The following is a 14,222-nucleotide window of genomic DNA, read 5'->3' as shown; positions in this document are numbered from 1 at the left end:
CTGTGGCATCAACTTTTAGCACCTTAGAAAGAAGATTCTTGCTAGCAACAAGGTAGGTTTAAGTCCGGAAGTTCAATGAATATCTTAAGGATATCTATCAACTGAAGAAGGCCCTGTTGAAGATGTTGTTTCAGAGTATAACAAATTAGGAAAGGTAATAAAAAAACAGATGCAACTGGGGTGCAGAATGAGTTAGTTGATACCATGTTCCCCAGAGAAATACCCAGAAGTGAGGCTACAGGATAGTATGCTAGGTAGTTTTGTGACATGACCCAGGTTCCTCTTTCTTCCCTGCCAAGCCAGGAACTTCTCTTGTCTCAGATACTCTTCTACTGATGAAGCTTTTATTTTAGCACTGAATCAGGTTTGCTATTAGTTCACATAACTGAGCTATGACCTTGTGTTTGGCCTTTATATATAAACATGGACTCTATTCCTTGGAGAGGTGCCTGTTCAACGTGCCCCTCCAGGAATCACATGCATTGAGAAAGTAGGACATCAGAAAACTCCAGAAGTTTCATGAGGGAGAAGGTAGAGAAAGAGTAAATTATTACCAAACTATACCCAAAGATGTAAAAGGAAAGGATTCACACAAAAGGAAGCCACAAGGCAAGATACAACTTAAGATCTCTCTGTTAGTGCTTTAAGTTTGCGATAATTATATTCATCCTACAGAGGATGGGATTCCATAAGGAAAGAATGCTTTATTCTATTTTTTCTACTTGGAGTAAGAAGAACATCCAGTCCAGAGGGGCACTCTTAAGTACAAAATAGAGAAGATGAGGCTTGGTTACAAGCTATTCCTACATTTTTTTTTTTGGTATGTAATAAATTTGTTCTACATCCCATGCCTTGTTACCTGAATGTTTGCAAGGGAATGGGAGGACAACCTGATGAAAATGAAAATGAGCCAGATTTAGATATTTCCAAGAAAATCTTGGGCAGGATCATGATCAAAAATAAATACAATGTTAAGTTTTTTGAGAGTCCATACATACAGTAAGTGTTTAGTAAATGCCTGCTAAAGTGAATTAAACTGCTAAAACTCCCAAGACAGATTGCTTGGCATAATGCATATAGCACCTATCTTAGAATCAGGAAGGCTTTCATTCAAATCCCATCTCTGACACCACATTAGTGGTTATTATAAGATTGGTGCCCTTAATCAAATCGCTCAATACTATAAAATGCTGAGCAAGTGCCAGTAACTGAATTAGTTGAAAAAATTTTCCTCATAGAGTGTTTTCACCTTTAAAAAAATAAATAAATAAATAAAAAATCTAATCCAAAAATATATTTTTTAAAAAACACCCAAGGCTCCAAAAAGTGACCCCAGACCAATTGCCCTCAGAGGGGTCACATAATTATCTTTCATGTAAATTCATCTGACCTGAAATAATCCCAGACACTGACCTTCCTCTCTTTACACTGTGTCATCTTTAGTATTCAAACTACAAGGGAAATATACTGCAATATAGTGTCTAGTTCAAAAGGTATACAGTATTATTCCTCTCAAGAATAGGAAAGCCATTTCTATACATAACATATATTATAATAACACATATTATGTTTAACAGATTAGCAATAATATATAAAATTAGAAACAACTTTTCAAGGTTACATTATTATCTCCACTCTCTAACAGCTATATGATTCCAACAGGTTTGTTTCTGTGTGATTTTTCTTTTTTAATTTCTAAAGCTTTTTATTTACAAAAGATATGCATGGGTAATTTTTCAACACTGATCCTTGCAAAAACTTCTGTTCCAAATTATCCCCTCCTTCCTCCACCCCCTTCCTTATATAGCAGGTAGTTCTAAACATATTAATGTTAAAATATGTTAAATCCAATATATGTAGACATATTTATACAGTTATATTGCTTGTGCTGATTTCCTAAAAGAAAAGAACAGGACTAAGATCCTGTTTACAGTAAGTGTGTACCTTTGGTATGCCCTCTAACAAAGGCTGGAAAATTAGGCGTTCAGCATTTTTTTTTTAAATCTTCAAGGTTCCTTGTGTTCCTATAAATAAAAGTTTAAAAGTCAGATCTTTAGGAGGAATAGAAGGTAACTTTTGTTGGGGGAAAGCCGATGACCTTTAACTTCTCATTCTCCCCACTGGGCTAGATTCAGGTTTTATCTTAGGTAGATAGAAGAAAATAATTCATGGTGGGGCAGAAGCAGAAAAATAATAATTGGGATTCTTAATCTGAGGTCCAATGAACTCTTTTACAACACTACTTTTCAAAATAATTGCCTATCTTTATAATCCTATGTATTTTAATATATTTTAAACCATTATAAAACGTTATTCCGAAAATGGGTGCATTGGCTTTGTCAGACCGCAAAAGGGGGATCCATTACACACCAAAAAAGTTGAGGTCCTGATGTAGAAAAAAGCAAAACCAGAATGGCCACATTAACAGGTCTACTTTCCTGCCTCTGTATCTTGGTTCTTGGCATTCCTGCATGCTTCCTGCTCACTTCATGAACTCCTTAATTACTACATCATCTCCCACCTCAAATCCACTTCCTAAGCCCCTTGTGGCCACTTCCCTACCTCTCTAAAGCACTCACCGTGTTTTCTACTAGTTTTCTATGCTTGTTTAGTTTTTCGGCTAGAGGCAGTAAAACTCCTACGATATCTGATCGACTTTAGCACTTTCTCTAGCTCCTAGAACTGTGCCAAACATAGAAGACCCTAAAAACATTACTGATAAATTTCTCCCAATTCCTACTCTAGCTTCCCTGCGTTTGGGGAATAAAAGATAGCTTTTATGGGGAAAAGCGGACCATCTACCACTTCAAATCCCGGGCACTGAGCTAGATTCAGATTTCACTCTGGAAAGATGAGAGGCACCCACATTGTGGTGCAATGGAAAGGTCCCTAAAAAAAAAAAGAAATATGACAAATTTTTAGAGCTACTACTTTTAAACAGGAAACACCGGCGCCAATTGAATCATCCTTGAAGTTTATGCCTTGCCTGGGATTTCCTTAAAGAAAAAAAATTTTACAACTTTCTCAGAAGAAACCTCAATAAACACCTGAGGGAGCAACCATAATGATACAGCGGCTTGGCTTTTTATTTTTTCTTCCCGCATCAGAGTTTTGTAAAGTTGCTAATTGCTTCCACGTGCTGTGAGGCGGCGTGCAAGCTTGCCTGCTTCAGACAGGGTTGAGTCACCCTTAGGTCGCTCTCAGAGGTAACACCGAGACGCGCACATGGACGCGCAGGGTAAGCCACCTCCGCGTCCCCGGCGCTGACCCCTTGACCTTAGACGGAGGCGCCTGCGCAGTGGCAGGAAAGGCGCGCGCCAGGGTTACCGTAGAGGGGGAAGCTCGAGAGCTGAGGAAGAACGCCGCCAGCCCGGTGCTGGGGGCCGGGTAACGAAACCCACACCATCATGTAACGACAAACCCCACCCCCAAGAAGCGAGCCGGGGCGCCAGAAAGGCGGGGGTTGGGGGTGGAGACGGGAAGGAAAACCAACCGCCATTTTCCTCCCGCTTCGAGAACGAAACGGACACGCGCGCGCCCCCTCAATCCTCGGGACCGCCTAATACCCCAACCCCTCCAGCTTCCGGCGGGTCTCGCGAGACTGCACTCCTAGAAATCTCGAGCCGTCTTCGTCGAGCCGTACCTTGGGGTTGCTGGTTTGGTCGAGGGGTGGGTGTGGAGAAGGGGAAGAGAGAAGACAGGGAAAGGCGGCAGACCTTGATTGACACGACACCGCCGCTAATGGTGTGCAGACTCGAAGGGCTCACCAACCAATTGGCTGGGACGGGTGGGGGCGGAGCTCTGGGGAGGCGGGGGAAGGGACGAGAAGCAGAGGCGGGCAGGAGACCGTGATTGACTCGAGAGCTTGGCCAGTGGTGCACGAGTTCGAGAGGCCTATCGGCCAATAGGTTGGGACTCTCCGCAAGGGCGGGTGTGAAAGTAGGGAAGCGAGACGCTGGGGGAAGGCTGGCGGCCATGATTGACATGAAGCAAAGGCCAATGGTACGCGGGCTCGAGAGGCCCACCAGCCAATGGGCTGGGACGGCCGGACCAGGGAAGGCGGGGCCTGGGGGGGTAGATTGATCGCGGCGGCGGCATCGGCGTTGTTCAGTCAGAGCGAGAACATTCCAGAGGTGAGTCTGAAGTGGCTTTAGCTCCAGCCCTGCGGGGCCTCTTACTGTAAAGCCGCCAAGGGTCTGGGCTCTCGGAACGACTAGCGGCACCCGGGGCAGGCGGGTGGGGTAGGTAGGCTGCGCTGATGCCTTTTTTCTCGCAGGGACTGGCTCCTGTTAATGGCGTCTCTGTTTCTCTTCCTTCAGGTCGCCAGGCTCCCAGGTGCCGAAGGGTGTTGCCTCCCCCCGGACGTCGCTGGGACCGCCCCCCCTTCCCCCCCGCTGGTCGGCGGCGGCACCTGGCTCGGGCCGCTCCTCCCGCTCCGCCTCCTCCTCTTCTTTCCTCCTCCTCTTCCCTTCCTCCTCCTCCACCTCTTACTGCTGCTCGGTCTCTTGTTTATACCGCGCCTCAGACACTTCATCCCAGTCCCGGGCGAGCAGCGTTGGGTTTATGTCTTTATTTGACGAAAACGGTGAGTGGAGGGCGGGCGGCGGGGCTTTGGCGGGAGGGGCGGCGGCGGGAAGCGTGTGAGGAGGCTCCCCGGCCCTGGGGATATGGCGGCCGCACAAAATGGCGGCTCTACTTCCTCGTGACCTCTCCCTCCCCCCCAGTCGCGTGGCGCAGTTTACTTAGCGAACCCCCACTAGTTGGGAGAGGAAAGGGGAAGTCCCGGGGTCGGCGAGTACGACCCCCCGCCTCTGGGAAGGGGGCGCACCCAGGTTGATGTTTGGCGAACGACTGGGGAAGGGGGTGGTGATCCTGGGAGCTTTGCGCATGCGCCACGCCTCCTCAAAAGCTGACTCAGTGCTTAATTGCTGCATTTATGAGTCATCCAACCCGGCTGGGGGAGGAGACTGCCTAGGAGCAGGGCCCGGCTCCGCAGTCCTAGCAGGCCTCCGCTGCTCCTCGCTGTCGCTTCGTTTCTTCGGATTCTTCCTGCCAAGTTTTTGTCACCCTGTGGGTGCGGCAGCTGCAGGGAAGAGGGGCCCCGAACTCGGAGGCAGCCTGGGGGCAAACCCCATCTGCTTAGTTGAACCTTCTCTAGGGTGTCGTCTATTCCTTGACCTAGAGAGAAATTATACTTAAGGTCTTTCATAAGCCTGATGTCCGTGGTTGCGTTAGAATACAGGTAACAGCGAATGGCGCTTTTTTCAACATAAACGAAAAATACTAGGCCGAATTGTCAGCTACTTAGCAGAATTACAGTTATAACATTTAGATCAAGTTTTTATGCCTGGTGTAACAAAATAGTTAACTTGTGGTTGGGATGTCCTCATCTTTCTGATTTGTATTTTGAACAAGAATTCCCACGTAAAATTAACAGGCATTATATTGACCTTAATTACATTTAAATCTATTTCATGTAAATATGTTCACTATCAAAATATTAGTTTAGACTTATATTCTGAATCCTGCTGAACTGAGGGAACCAGGGACAGTGCATCCAAGGTCAACTAGCCTCTCACTAATGGAGAGGAAGATTGTGAGGAGATGTAAATATCTGAAAAGACTTTACAACAATAATAACAAGAATATAATTGAATCTCTTGGCTGTGGTTTAAAAAAAATTTTTTTTTCTCCCCTCCCAACAAGAAAAGTTAAAATTGTCAACAATTCTGTGTATTCTAAATTAACAGCATTTAAGTCCTTTCCCATTCCCCTATTTAGTGATTCAGTTTGTATGGCATTAGATGTGGGTTTTTTTGAGACCGATAGAACACCAAATGGGGGGGGGGGTATTTTTCTTTTTAGAAATAATTAAATTTTGTTTATTCTCTCACCCTACCTCCCCCTCTGTTTCAGAGCTGTTGCGCAGCCATTGGTACCTGTATTGGGGAAATATAGCATACAAGCAAGACGCTTACAGCCTCTGTGGCAAAAACTTTTTCATGTCAGAGACCGAGAACTCTTGCAGTCGTTTATGTCATCCCTTCTTCTCCAGACAGAAGATACCAAAAAGTTGCAATCAAAGATCTCTTCATCTTATTGATAAAACTACTACTAATAAGCCAAAATGTCTGTCAACGTCAACCGCAGCGTTTCAGATCAGTTCTATCGCTACAAAATGCCCCGTCTGATTGCTAAGGTAATGATTTCCTTTTCCAGTTGGTTTGGGAGAACCAAGTGTCAGTAAGTCTCATTTAGTTATGTCCTTTAAATGCAAAGCACAATAGTCTTTTCTAGAATGGAAATGACAGTATTGAACTTTTTTTTTTTTTCAGGTTGAGGGCAAAGGAAATGGAATAAAGACAGTCATAGTCAACATGGTTGACGTTGCAAAGGCGCTTAATCGGCCTCCAACGTGTAAGTACCTTTTGAAGAGATGTGAACAAATAAAATGCTGACAATGCCATTGGTATATTTCTAATCGGAAAGCTTGGGTTTTGAGCCTATAGAACACAATTGGAAACACCAATCTAAATAGAAGACTTTGTTTTTCTAATGTTTAGTCTGTCTTCTATATGTATATACATTGAAATATAAGCAATGATTTTTAAACCTTGGAGCAACTTTAAATACTCTAATATTGAGTAATGATTGCATGTGTTTGGGTGGACAAGCAATGAATGCAACAATCATTGGTGAAGCAAGACCTTTTTTAGTTCATTAACTTTTCCTCTCTCCCCTTAAGATCCCACCAAATATTTTGGTTGTGAGCTGGGAGCACAGACCCAGTTTGATGTTAAGAATGACCGTTACATTGTCAATGGATCTCATGAGGCGAATAAGCTGCAAGACATGTTGGATGGATTCATTAAAAAATTTGTTCTCTGTCCTGAGTGTGAGAATCCTGAAACTGATCTGGTAAGTGAATTGTTAGCATTATATATGTTTGTATTGGCATAGGAAATCAGTGTTAGTTTTTAAAGGTAAATGCATACCTAATTTATGTGCATACTTAACTCTAGAATGAAAACTATACTTAATTCATTGAATATTTTCTCTCTACAGCATGTCAATCCTAAGAAACAAACAATAGGTAACTCTTGCAAAGCCTGTGGTTATCGAGGCATGCTTGACACAAACCATAAACTCTGCACATTCATTCTCAAGAACCCACCTGGTAAGTAATCTCCACCTACTTATTTAACATTTGTATAAAGCAGTATAACAATGGAATTCATACTGGATTTGTTACCTTAAATTTAAAAAAAAAAAAAAAAAAAAAAAAAAGGCAGAAAGACTGGATGATACTGATATATTTCCCTGAGGGATTGGTTCTCTACCATGGCTCTTTGATCGATCATTGCAAGTAACACTCTGTGGCTGACAAAAAGTTGTTTGACACAATTTCAACTTGCAAAAATTAAGTAAGTCTAACCTATTCCAGTGATCTCTTTTAAATGAGACCATCTGTTATATAGACTTAAACAGTATCAGTACCCAGGACTAGAAGACTTTATATTGAAACTTAATTTAGTTACCCCCTAGGACACAGGAAAGAAACGTAGAAGATCCTATTTTTGGCAACTATAGATGGGCTTGAGAGAGTGAATAGTAATGGAAATTGTGGGATTCAACTTTGTCTTCTTCCCCTTTCTTCCTCAGAGAATAGTGACAGTGTTACGGGAAAAAAAGAAAAAGAAAAGAAAAATAGAAAGGGCAAAGACAAAGAAAATGGTTCTGTGTCCAGCAATGAGACAACACCACCACCACCACCACCCAATGAACTTAACCCTCCACATGCTGTGGTGAGTGTGGGAAGTACAGTCTTGTTAGTTGTTATTATTTGAATTTTACAGCATATACAGGTATGAGGGGATCTGAATTTGTGGGCAGTGATCCTAAAAGTAGGCAATAAATAAGCAAATGTAGAATATAACAGTATATAGAACTTTTGGCTTAAATTAGGATACAAATAAATTTGGAAGAAACACCAGGCAAAGAGGTAGTTTTTGCTTTTATTAAGGATTCAAAACTGTATTTTTCACAGGGAAAGACCTAATTCAGTTTTTTCCAAAGTGTAGCTCTGTAAGTTGTAAACTATATTTTTGGTTTTATATACAGGAAGATGATGAGGATGAAGATTGGGGAGAGGACACAACTGAAGAAGCTCAAAGGCGCAGAATGGATGAAATTAGTGATCATGCAAAAGTTCTGACACTTAGTGATGACCTAGAAAGGACAGTTGAAGAAAGAGTCAATATTTTATTTGACTTTGTGAAGGTAAAGTATATTTATATTTTAATATACTTTGAGCTTTCTTCAATTATTTAATGTTCAGCATTTTAGACTACCAGAAGAATGTAGTACAGAATTTTCCTTTTGAAACTGTAATGCATTGTCTCTTACCCTTTAACCCTTAATTTGAATTTCACCCCTTTGGGTACTTTGTGAATGGATATCAAATTGTAACTTTCAACTCTTGTATCCTTCCTGCAGAAAAAAAAAGAAGAAGGTATTATTGATACTTCTGACAAAGAAATTGTCGCAGAAGCAGAAAGACTGGATGTAAAAGCTATGGGTCCTCTTGTTTTGACTGAGGTTCTTTTTAATGAGAAGATTCGAGAACAAATTAAGAAGTATAGACGTCATTTTCTACGAGTAAGCGCTTTGTATTTGTGGCTACTCTTTTAGGGATAGACAACATTTCACTTGAAGTAAAAAGGATTTTGGAGGGGATTTTATGGGGGAGTACAATATAGGTTTTATCTTTGGAGAGTAGTAACTGGTATTTGTGGATATAAAAACTATTTGTTAGCTAGACTTCGCTATTAAAGTATTTAAATGTTTCCTAATGCTAGTTTGTTTTTTACAGTTCTGCCACAATAACAAAAAAGCTCAGAGATACCTTCTTCATGGTTTGGAGTGTGTAGTAGCTATGCATCAAGCTCAGCTCATCTCTAAAATTCCACATATCTTGAAGGAAATGTATGATGCAGACCTTTTGGAGGAAGAGGTCATCATTAGCTGGTCAGAAAAGGTGGGAAAACGTTTGGGGTTAGGATTGTGTTATTGTTTAAAATTTCATAGTGTTAAGATTTCTTAAATGAAGCTAAATTAATGATGACTTTATTCAGGCCTCTAAGAAATATGTCTCAAAGGAACTTGCCAAAGAGATTCGTGTCAAAGCGGAGCCCTTTATAAAATGGCTAAAGGAAGCAGAAGAAGAATCCTCTGGTGGAGAAGAGGAAGATGAAGATGAAAATATTGAGGTATATTGCTTGTGGGATACAAATGCTAGGAGTGTATTTATTTTTAAAAGAAATATTTCTTTTCAAAAACATCCTGTTTTCAAGGCAAAGCATGTTAAAACCTTTTCTTCCTACTCCATTTATATAATAGCCCTTTTAAGATTCTAGGGTAATTAACAGAATGTGATGCGAATATGACAATTGCTCAGAATAGTTATATAACAACAAATACTTTGGAGACAGATAAAATTATTTGAGCTGTGATGTGATTATTTGAGATGTGATTTGATTTTATGAAAAACATCTGATTTTTACAGCAAAATGCTTTAAGTGAGGTAACTAGACTGTTGTGTCCTTTCTCCTAAATAAAACTACCTTTGTTTCCTAGGTGGTGTATTCTAAGACTGCCAGCGTACCTAAAGTTGAAACTGTGAAGTCTGCTGATAACAAGGATGATGACATTGATATTGATGCCATTTAAAACAGTGCAACTGAGCTTACAGTGTAATGCTTCGATTTTCTCTGCATTTTCAGCCAGAAGTGCAACATGTATGTGCAGAAGCTAAAAATGGCTTAACATCATGCTACACTTTGTACTCAAAATGTCTTTTTACTGTGAGTGGTCTTCTGTAACTAAGCCCAGTGAGACATCTAGGGAGTCCATATTACATCAGTGCCCAGGTTTAGTTTGCTTATTTATAGCATGTTACTTTGGGGGGAAAAAAAACTAGCAATGGACACATTTAAATTACATTTATTTAGTTGTAAAAATAAAAATTTGTTTTTGGTCATTCTTCAGTTTGTTACTTTGAATGACTTGAGCCTAAATTGACACTGACTTCAGTGTCTCAGCCAGCTTAAAAGGAGGAAAGGAAAAGGCTGAATTTTTTGTGATCTTGGGAGCTTATTAGATTTGATATTTCTTGGAGGGCTTCACCTGGGGAAAAAGTTGATAGTTTGACATTAGTTAATCCTGGTTAGCAAATATATGGGGGAAATCCTTCTTATTTCTAACCCTTCAAATTTGGCATCTGAAATTGTTTCTTAGGGTAAAGTGCCACCATAAAAATGATGGGATAACACCTTGCTTCATTGGAAGTTGAGGATATAAGTGTAAAGTTAAAAAGGGTGTGTTTTTTTTTCCCTTTTTTTTTCTTTTTTCCCCCCTTTTTTTCTTTTTCTTCCCTTCCCTTCCTTTCCTTTTCTTTTTTCTTTTTTTTTTTTTTTTTTTTTAAACTTGAACTGCAAATTTATGTTTGCTCCATGTTGTCATTGAGGTTTAGTGCAATGTACATGTGGGCTAAGCTGAGAATCTATATTAACAAATGGAGTATTTCTGTATGTGTAGCAACTCTGCTGAGTGAAATTTCAAACTTTTTGGATGTGATTAAATAGGTTGACCTATAACAGCCAAATCGAAGATTTATTTAGGGAAAACAGGGAGAAGATGTGCACTAATCTAAAACAGTGAACATTACTGAGAATTTTTCAGCCTTGACCTTGAGAGTCTAGATCCCAACTTCAAAATGTTTGGGCATTTACTATACCTTTTCAGTGTGCTATTTGCCCTGATGTTTTGGTTTGATATCTTTTCATGCCTTTTTACATTGATATAGCTTGTGCTGTTTGGAACTTGGGCACTATCTTGCCAAAATTTTTAAGAAGTGTTAATATGTCTAACTTGATTTTTCTAAACATTCTTATTTAAAAAGACTGAAATAAAGCTAAAAGCGTACTTTATAAGTCAGAACCTGTAATACAGAGTGTGACTTGGTATATTTTTTATTTTACATTGACAATAGCCAGATATTTACAAAATTGTTTGTGATGGGTGTTAGTTCTACAAGCGGGGGTAGTCTCAGCCCAGATGTTCACAAAGGGTTTGGTTGATTCTTAATGTGATTTCCAGATTTAAAACTTCTGGCCCAGACTTTAAAACATTTTGAAACAACAGTCTTTATTAAAGGGATTTTGTTATCTTGAAAAAAAATACTGGAAATCAAGAAGCCATTGCTGAAAGGCAGAATCTTTTTAGGCCTTTTCTGTGGATTGGGGAAAATCTACTTGACTGACCTCACAGATAGTAGAGAAATTAGTATGTAGGCAAAAGTATTGTAAAAACACCAGAATTTCCAAATGTCAGAAAACCTTTTTAAATTGAAATGGACAGGCTGTGAGATAAGGTTGTAACATTGAGGATCACTTAAAACATGCTAGCAAGGATCTTAATCTTTTATAAGTCTAAAGAAAAACATTTCAGTTTTGAAACACTAAGTGACAGGAAATCTTGTACACTGGACCAATGTGAAATCTGAAGGGATCAAAATGTAACTAAATTTGAAGCTTTGAGAAAAATAAAATATTCACAAAGGTTATCCTAAGGAGCAATTGTATGCTTTGCTCTCTACCACTGTCTTTAAAACTTTCCTGTTTTCTTCTACATTACTTGATTATTAAAAGATTAATATTGAGCCATTTGCATTTTTTTGTGAGACCTTAACTCATAGTAATTATAATTACATAATAGTAATTATAACTATTTTGGAAAAGTCATTGCTGTATACTATCTTAAGAGAACTTGTTCCTCCCATCCTGCCAGGTTTAAGTGTGAAAGAAATGAACCAACCATTGTTATTCCATCGGGACAAGCATAAAGATAGACCTTAATTGAAGTGAATAATATCCATGTGCAGAGAAGAGGTATTCTTAATACCTCTGCTGTCCTAGAAAAGGTTTTTTCTTGTGCATTTTCCATTATCAAACCCCTAAGAAAGCTTACATATTTCATTTGGATACCTGGTCTTTCAGTTACTTAAGGTGGTTTGAAGTCTGTCTTAAGCATTCTGAATGTTTGGCTTTCATGAATTTCATTTCTGAATGTTTGGACTAGCTCAACCATTTGAATGTAAATTGGTTTTTCAGTTCATTGTCATGAAAGGAAAAATCTAAACTAAAAAAGAGCAATGGTGAGCAATGGTTAATTAAAAGCCTACTCTTAATTTAGTGTGATCAATCAAACCTGTATTTGTATTTGGTACAGGTGGGACTGAGGGTGCAGATAAGTATTTAATAGCATCAGAATTCTAAAAGGTGAAAGATTTGTGATCCTCTTTAACTTGGGGTCTTTAATCTGTACTTGGGGGTTCTCTTGGCCACATAATGACTTGTATTTGCTAAATACTTTTAAGTTTTGAGCTTTAAAGAGACTGGTTTATTTCGAAGTCTGGAACAAAGAATTTCTAGATGATATTTGGATGACAGCTAAGTTTGAAATGTGTGGTCTACCTTCCACTAATAGTGGGAAGTTATTTGTGTAGAGTAATTGGAATGGTATGTGTCCTTATTTTCTAACTTATCTGGTTTCTAGACACTCAGTAATTAGTAATTAATGTGACACTAGGTAAGCCACTTAACCCTCTGCCTCAATGTCTCATCTATTAAGTGAGTTGAAGGAAATGGCAAACCATTCCATTTTCTTTCTGCCAAGAAAATCCCAATTGCTAATCCTAATTTGATTTCATGTATTCAAAATGGGGCTCAGGTGTATTTAACTTGGCTTTATAGCAAAGAAATTTACTTTGAAGATCTTGAAATGCACTCCTTGTGAGTTGTTTGTATATAAAATGGGTACAAATAGTTTTTCCTTTTAGGAAAGATGTGATTTAAGTACAAAACTAAGAAGAAAAATTTTTAAATGTCACCTTGTTTAAACGTGAGAATTTTATCATCAGACAGATAATGGGACACTACATCAATATCTTAATTTTTTTTTTTTTTGCCTGAAGTAAAAATCAACAAAGTGTTCTATACTCTTACTCAATTTCTGATCTGTTATATTCATCTAACCTGAGTAACTTCACTGTTCAGTCTATAAATCTTAGTTTCTCTATGCCTGTGATAAGATAGTATTTATCTAAAATAACCTGTTGAAATAAGCCACCTTTAAAGACCAGTTAAGTGCCACTTGAATAATAACATTCTGCTCCATGCTTTTCATAAGCATGAAATGACTTGGTATTTGGCAATTTATCAAATTTTTAACATGTATAAAGAACCCTTCATTAGACCTCTGTAATATGTTACCTTAGTTTTTTGAGAGTGAAGTACAGTATATACAAAAAGCCTAATCCAAATCAATTTCACAATAGTTTTTAAAATGCAAGTTTTAAATGTTAACTACAAAGAAGAAAGTTGATGAAACAAAAAAAGATTATTGCAGTGGACAGCTAATTGTTCAAACTATTAATGGACGGGGTGATGTATAATAAACACAAAAGTATCAATTTAGAAGATTTTAAATGAGTAAAGCATTTATATAGAGGAGCTACATAATAGCCAATGAGTAGGAAAATGTTAAAATCAAACAAATGAAGTGATATCTAAAGATTTACACAGAGCCAGTCCTTTCCTGGTGACTTATCAGCACTAAAGTATTTGCCATGTTCCTGCCACTGCTAATGCTAAGCCATGGGAATTGAAAAAATGCTGGCAGCATATATTTTCCCAGGGGAAATAAATATCAAGAACAAGTATAGATTGGAGTTCAGGAAAGACCTCACAAGAAAAAGGTGCTTTAGTTGTCTTTTAGGAAATTAAGGGATTCTGTGAAGCAGTGGAGGAAGTGTGTTGGCAGGAATGAATGCAAAAGGCATGGAGACAGGTTTTTGAGTATTGTAAGGAACGGCAAAGAAAAAGTTGGGTACATTCAATAGGAATGGGAAGAGCAACATGATGAGGCTGGAAAGGCATTTTGGGACTGGATTGTGAAGGATTTTAAAAATTGTTTTACTTTATATAGAAGACAATACCACAAGTTACTGAGTAGAAGTACAGATCTGCTTATGGCAAATTACAACAGAAAAATTAAGTGGGAAGAATAGCTATTGCAGTATCCCAATGGGAGAGGTCAGGAGTTGAATCAAATTGCCAGACAATTGGAAAGCAGTGAGATTGTTGGGGAAATAAAACTGGTAT

At 38.9% G+C, this 14,222-nt stretch overlaps 1 protein-coding gene and 1 non-coding gene across 4 annotated transcripts; both read left to right on the top strand.

Moving 5' to 3' along the window:
• The first annotated feature begins 3,477 nt into the window (after positions 1-3,477).
• Positions 3,478-11,005, top strand: EIF5 (eukaryotic translation initiation factor 5). 3 transcript variants are annotated; one of them, XM_031953199.1, is made up of 12 exons: positions 3,478-3,744; positions 4,320-4,585; positions 5,917-6,199; positions 6,336-6,417; positions 6,746-6,918; positions 7,066-7,177; positions 7,663-7,805; positions 8,122-8,280; positions 8,497-8,658; positions 8,873-9,037; positions 9,135-9,269; positions 9,637-11,005. In XM_031953199.1, the coding sequence occupies exons 3-12, from the start codon at positions 6,128-6,130 to the stop codon at positions 9,727-9,729; spliced, it is 1,296 nt and encodes a 431-aa protein (XP_031809059.1). In that variant the 5' UTR covers positions 3,478-3,744; positions 4,320-4,585; positions 5,917-6,127; the 3' UTR covers positions 9,730-11,005. The 3 variants fall into 3 exon arrangements, with proteins under 3 accessions (XP_031809059.1, XP_012405570.1, XP_031809060.1); XM_012550116.3 differs by lacking the exon at positions 3,478-3,744 and adding an exon at positions 3,959-4,133; XM_031953200.1 differs by lacking the exons at positions 3,478-3,744; positions 4,320-4,585 and adding an exon at positions 4,833-5,242.
• Positions 7,365-7,489, top strand: LOC111720989. Its single transcript, XR_002770381.1, has one exon. It is a non-coding gene; the product is annotated as a small nucleolar RNA SNORA28 (small nucleolar RNA).
• Positions 11,006-14,222: the final 3,217 nt, after the last annotated feature.

The sequence above is a fragment of the Sarcophilus harrisii genome, chromosome 2, assembly GCF_902635505.1.
Source record: "Sarcophilus harrisii chromosome 2, mSarHar1.11, whole genome shotgun sequence".
Lineage (NCBI taxonomy): Eukaryota > Metazoa > Chordata > Mammalia > Dasyuromorphia > Dasyuridae > Sarcophilus > Sarcophilus harrisii.
Note: the sequence above shows the minus strand (reverse complement) of the source record. Positions and strands in the feature narration are given on the sequence as shown.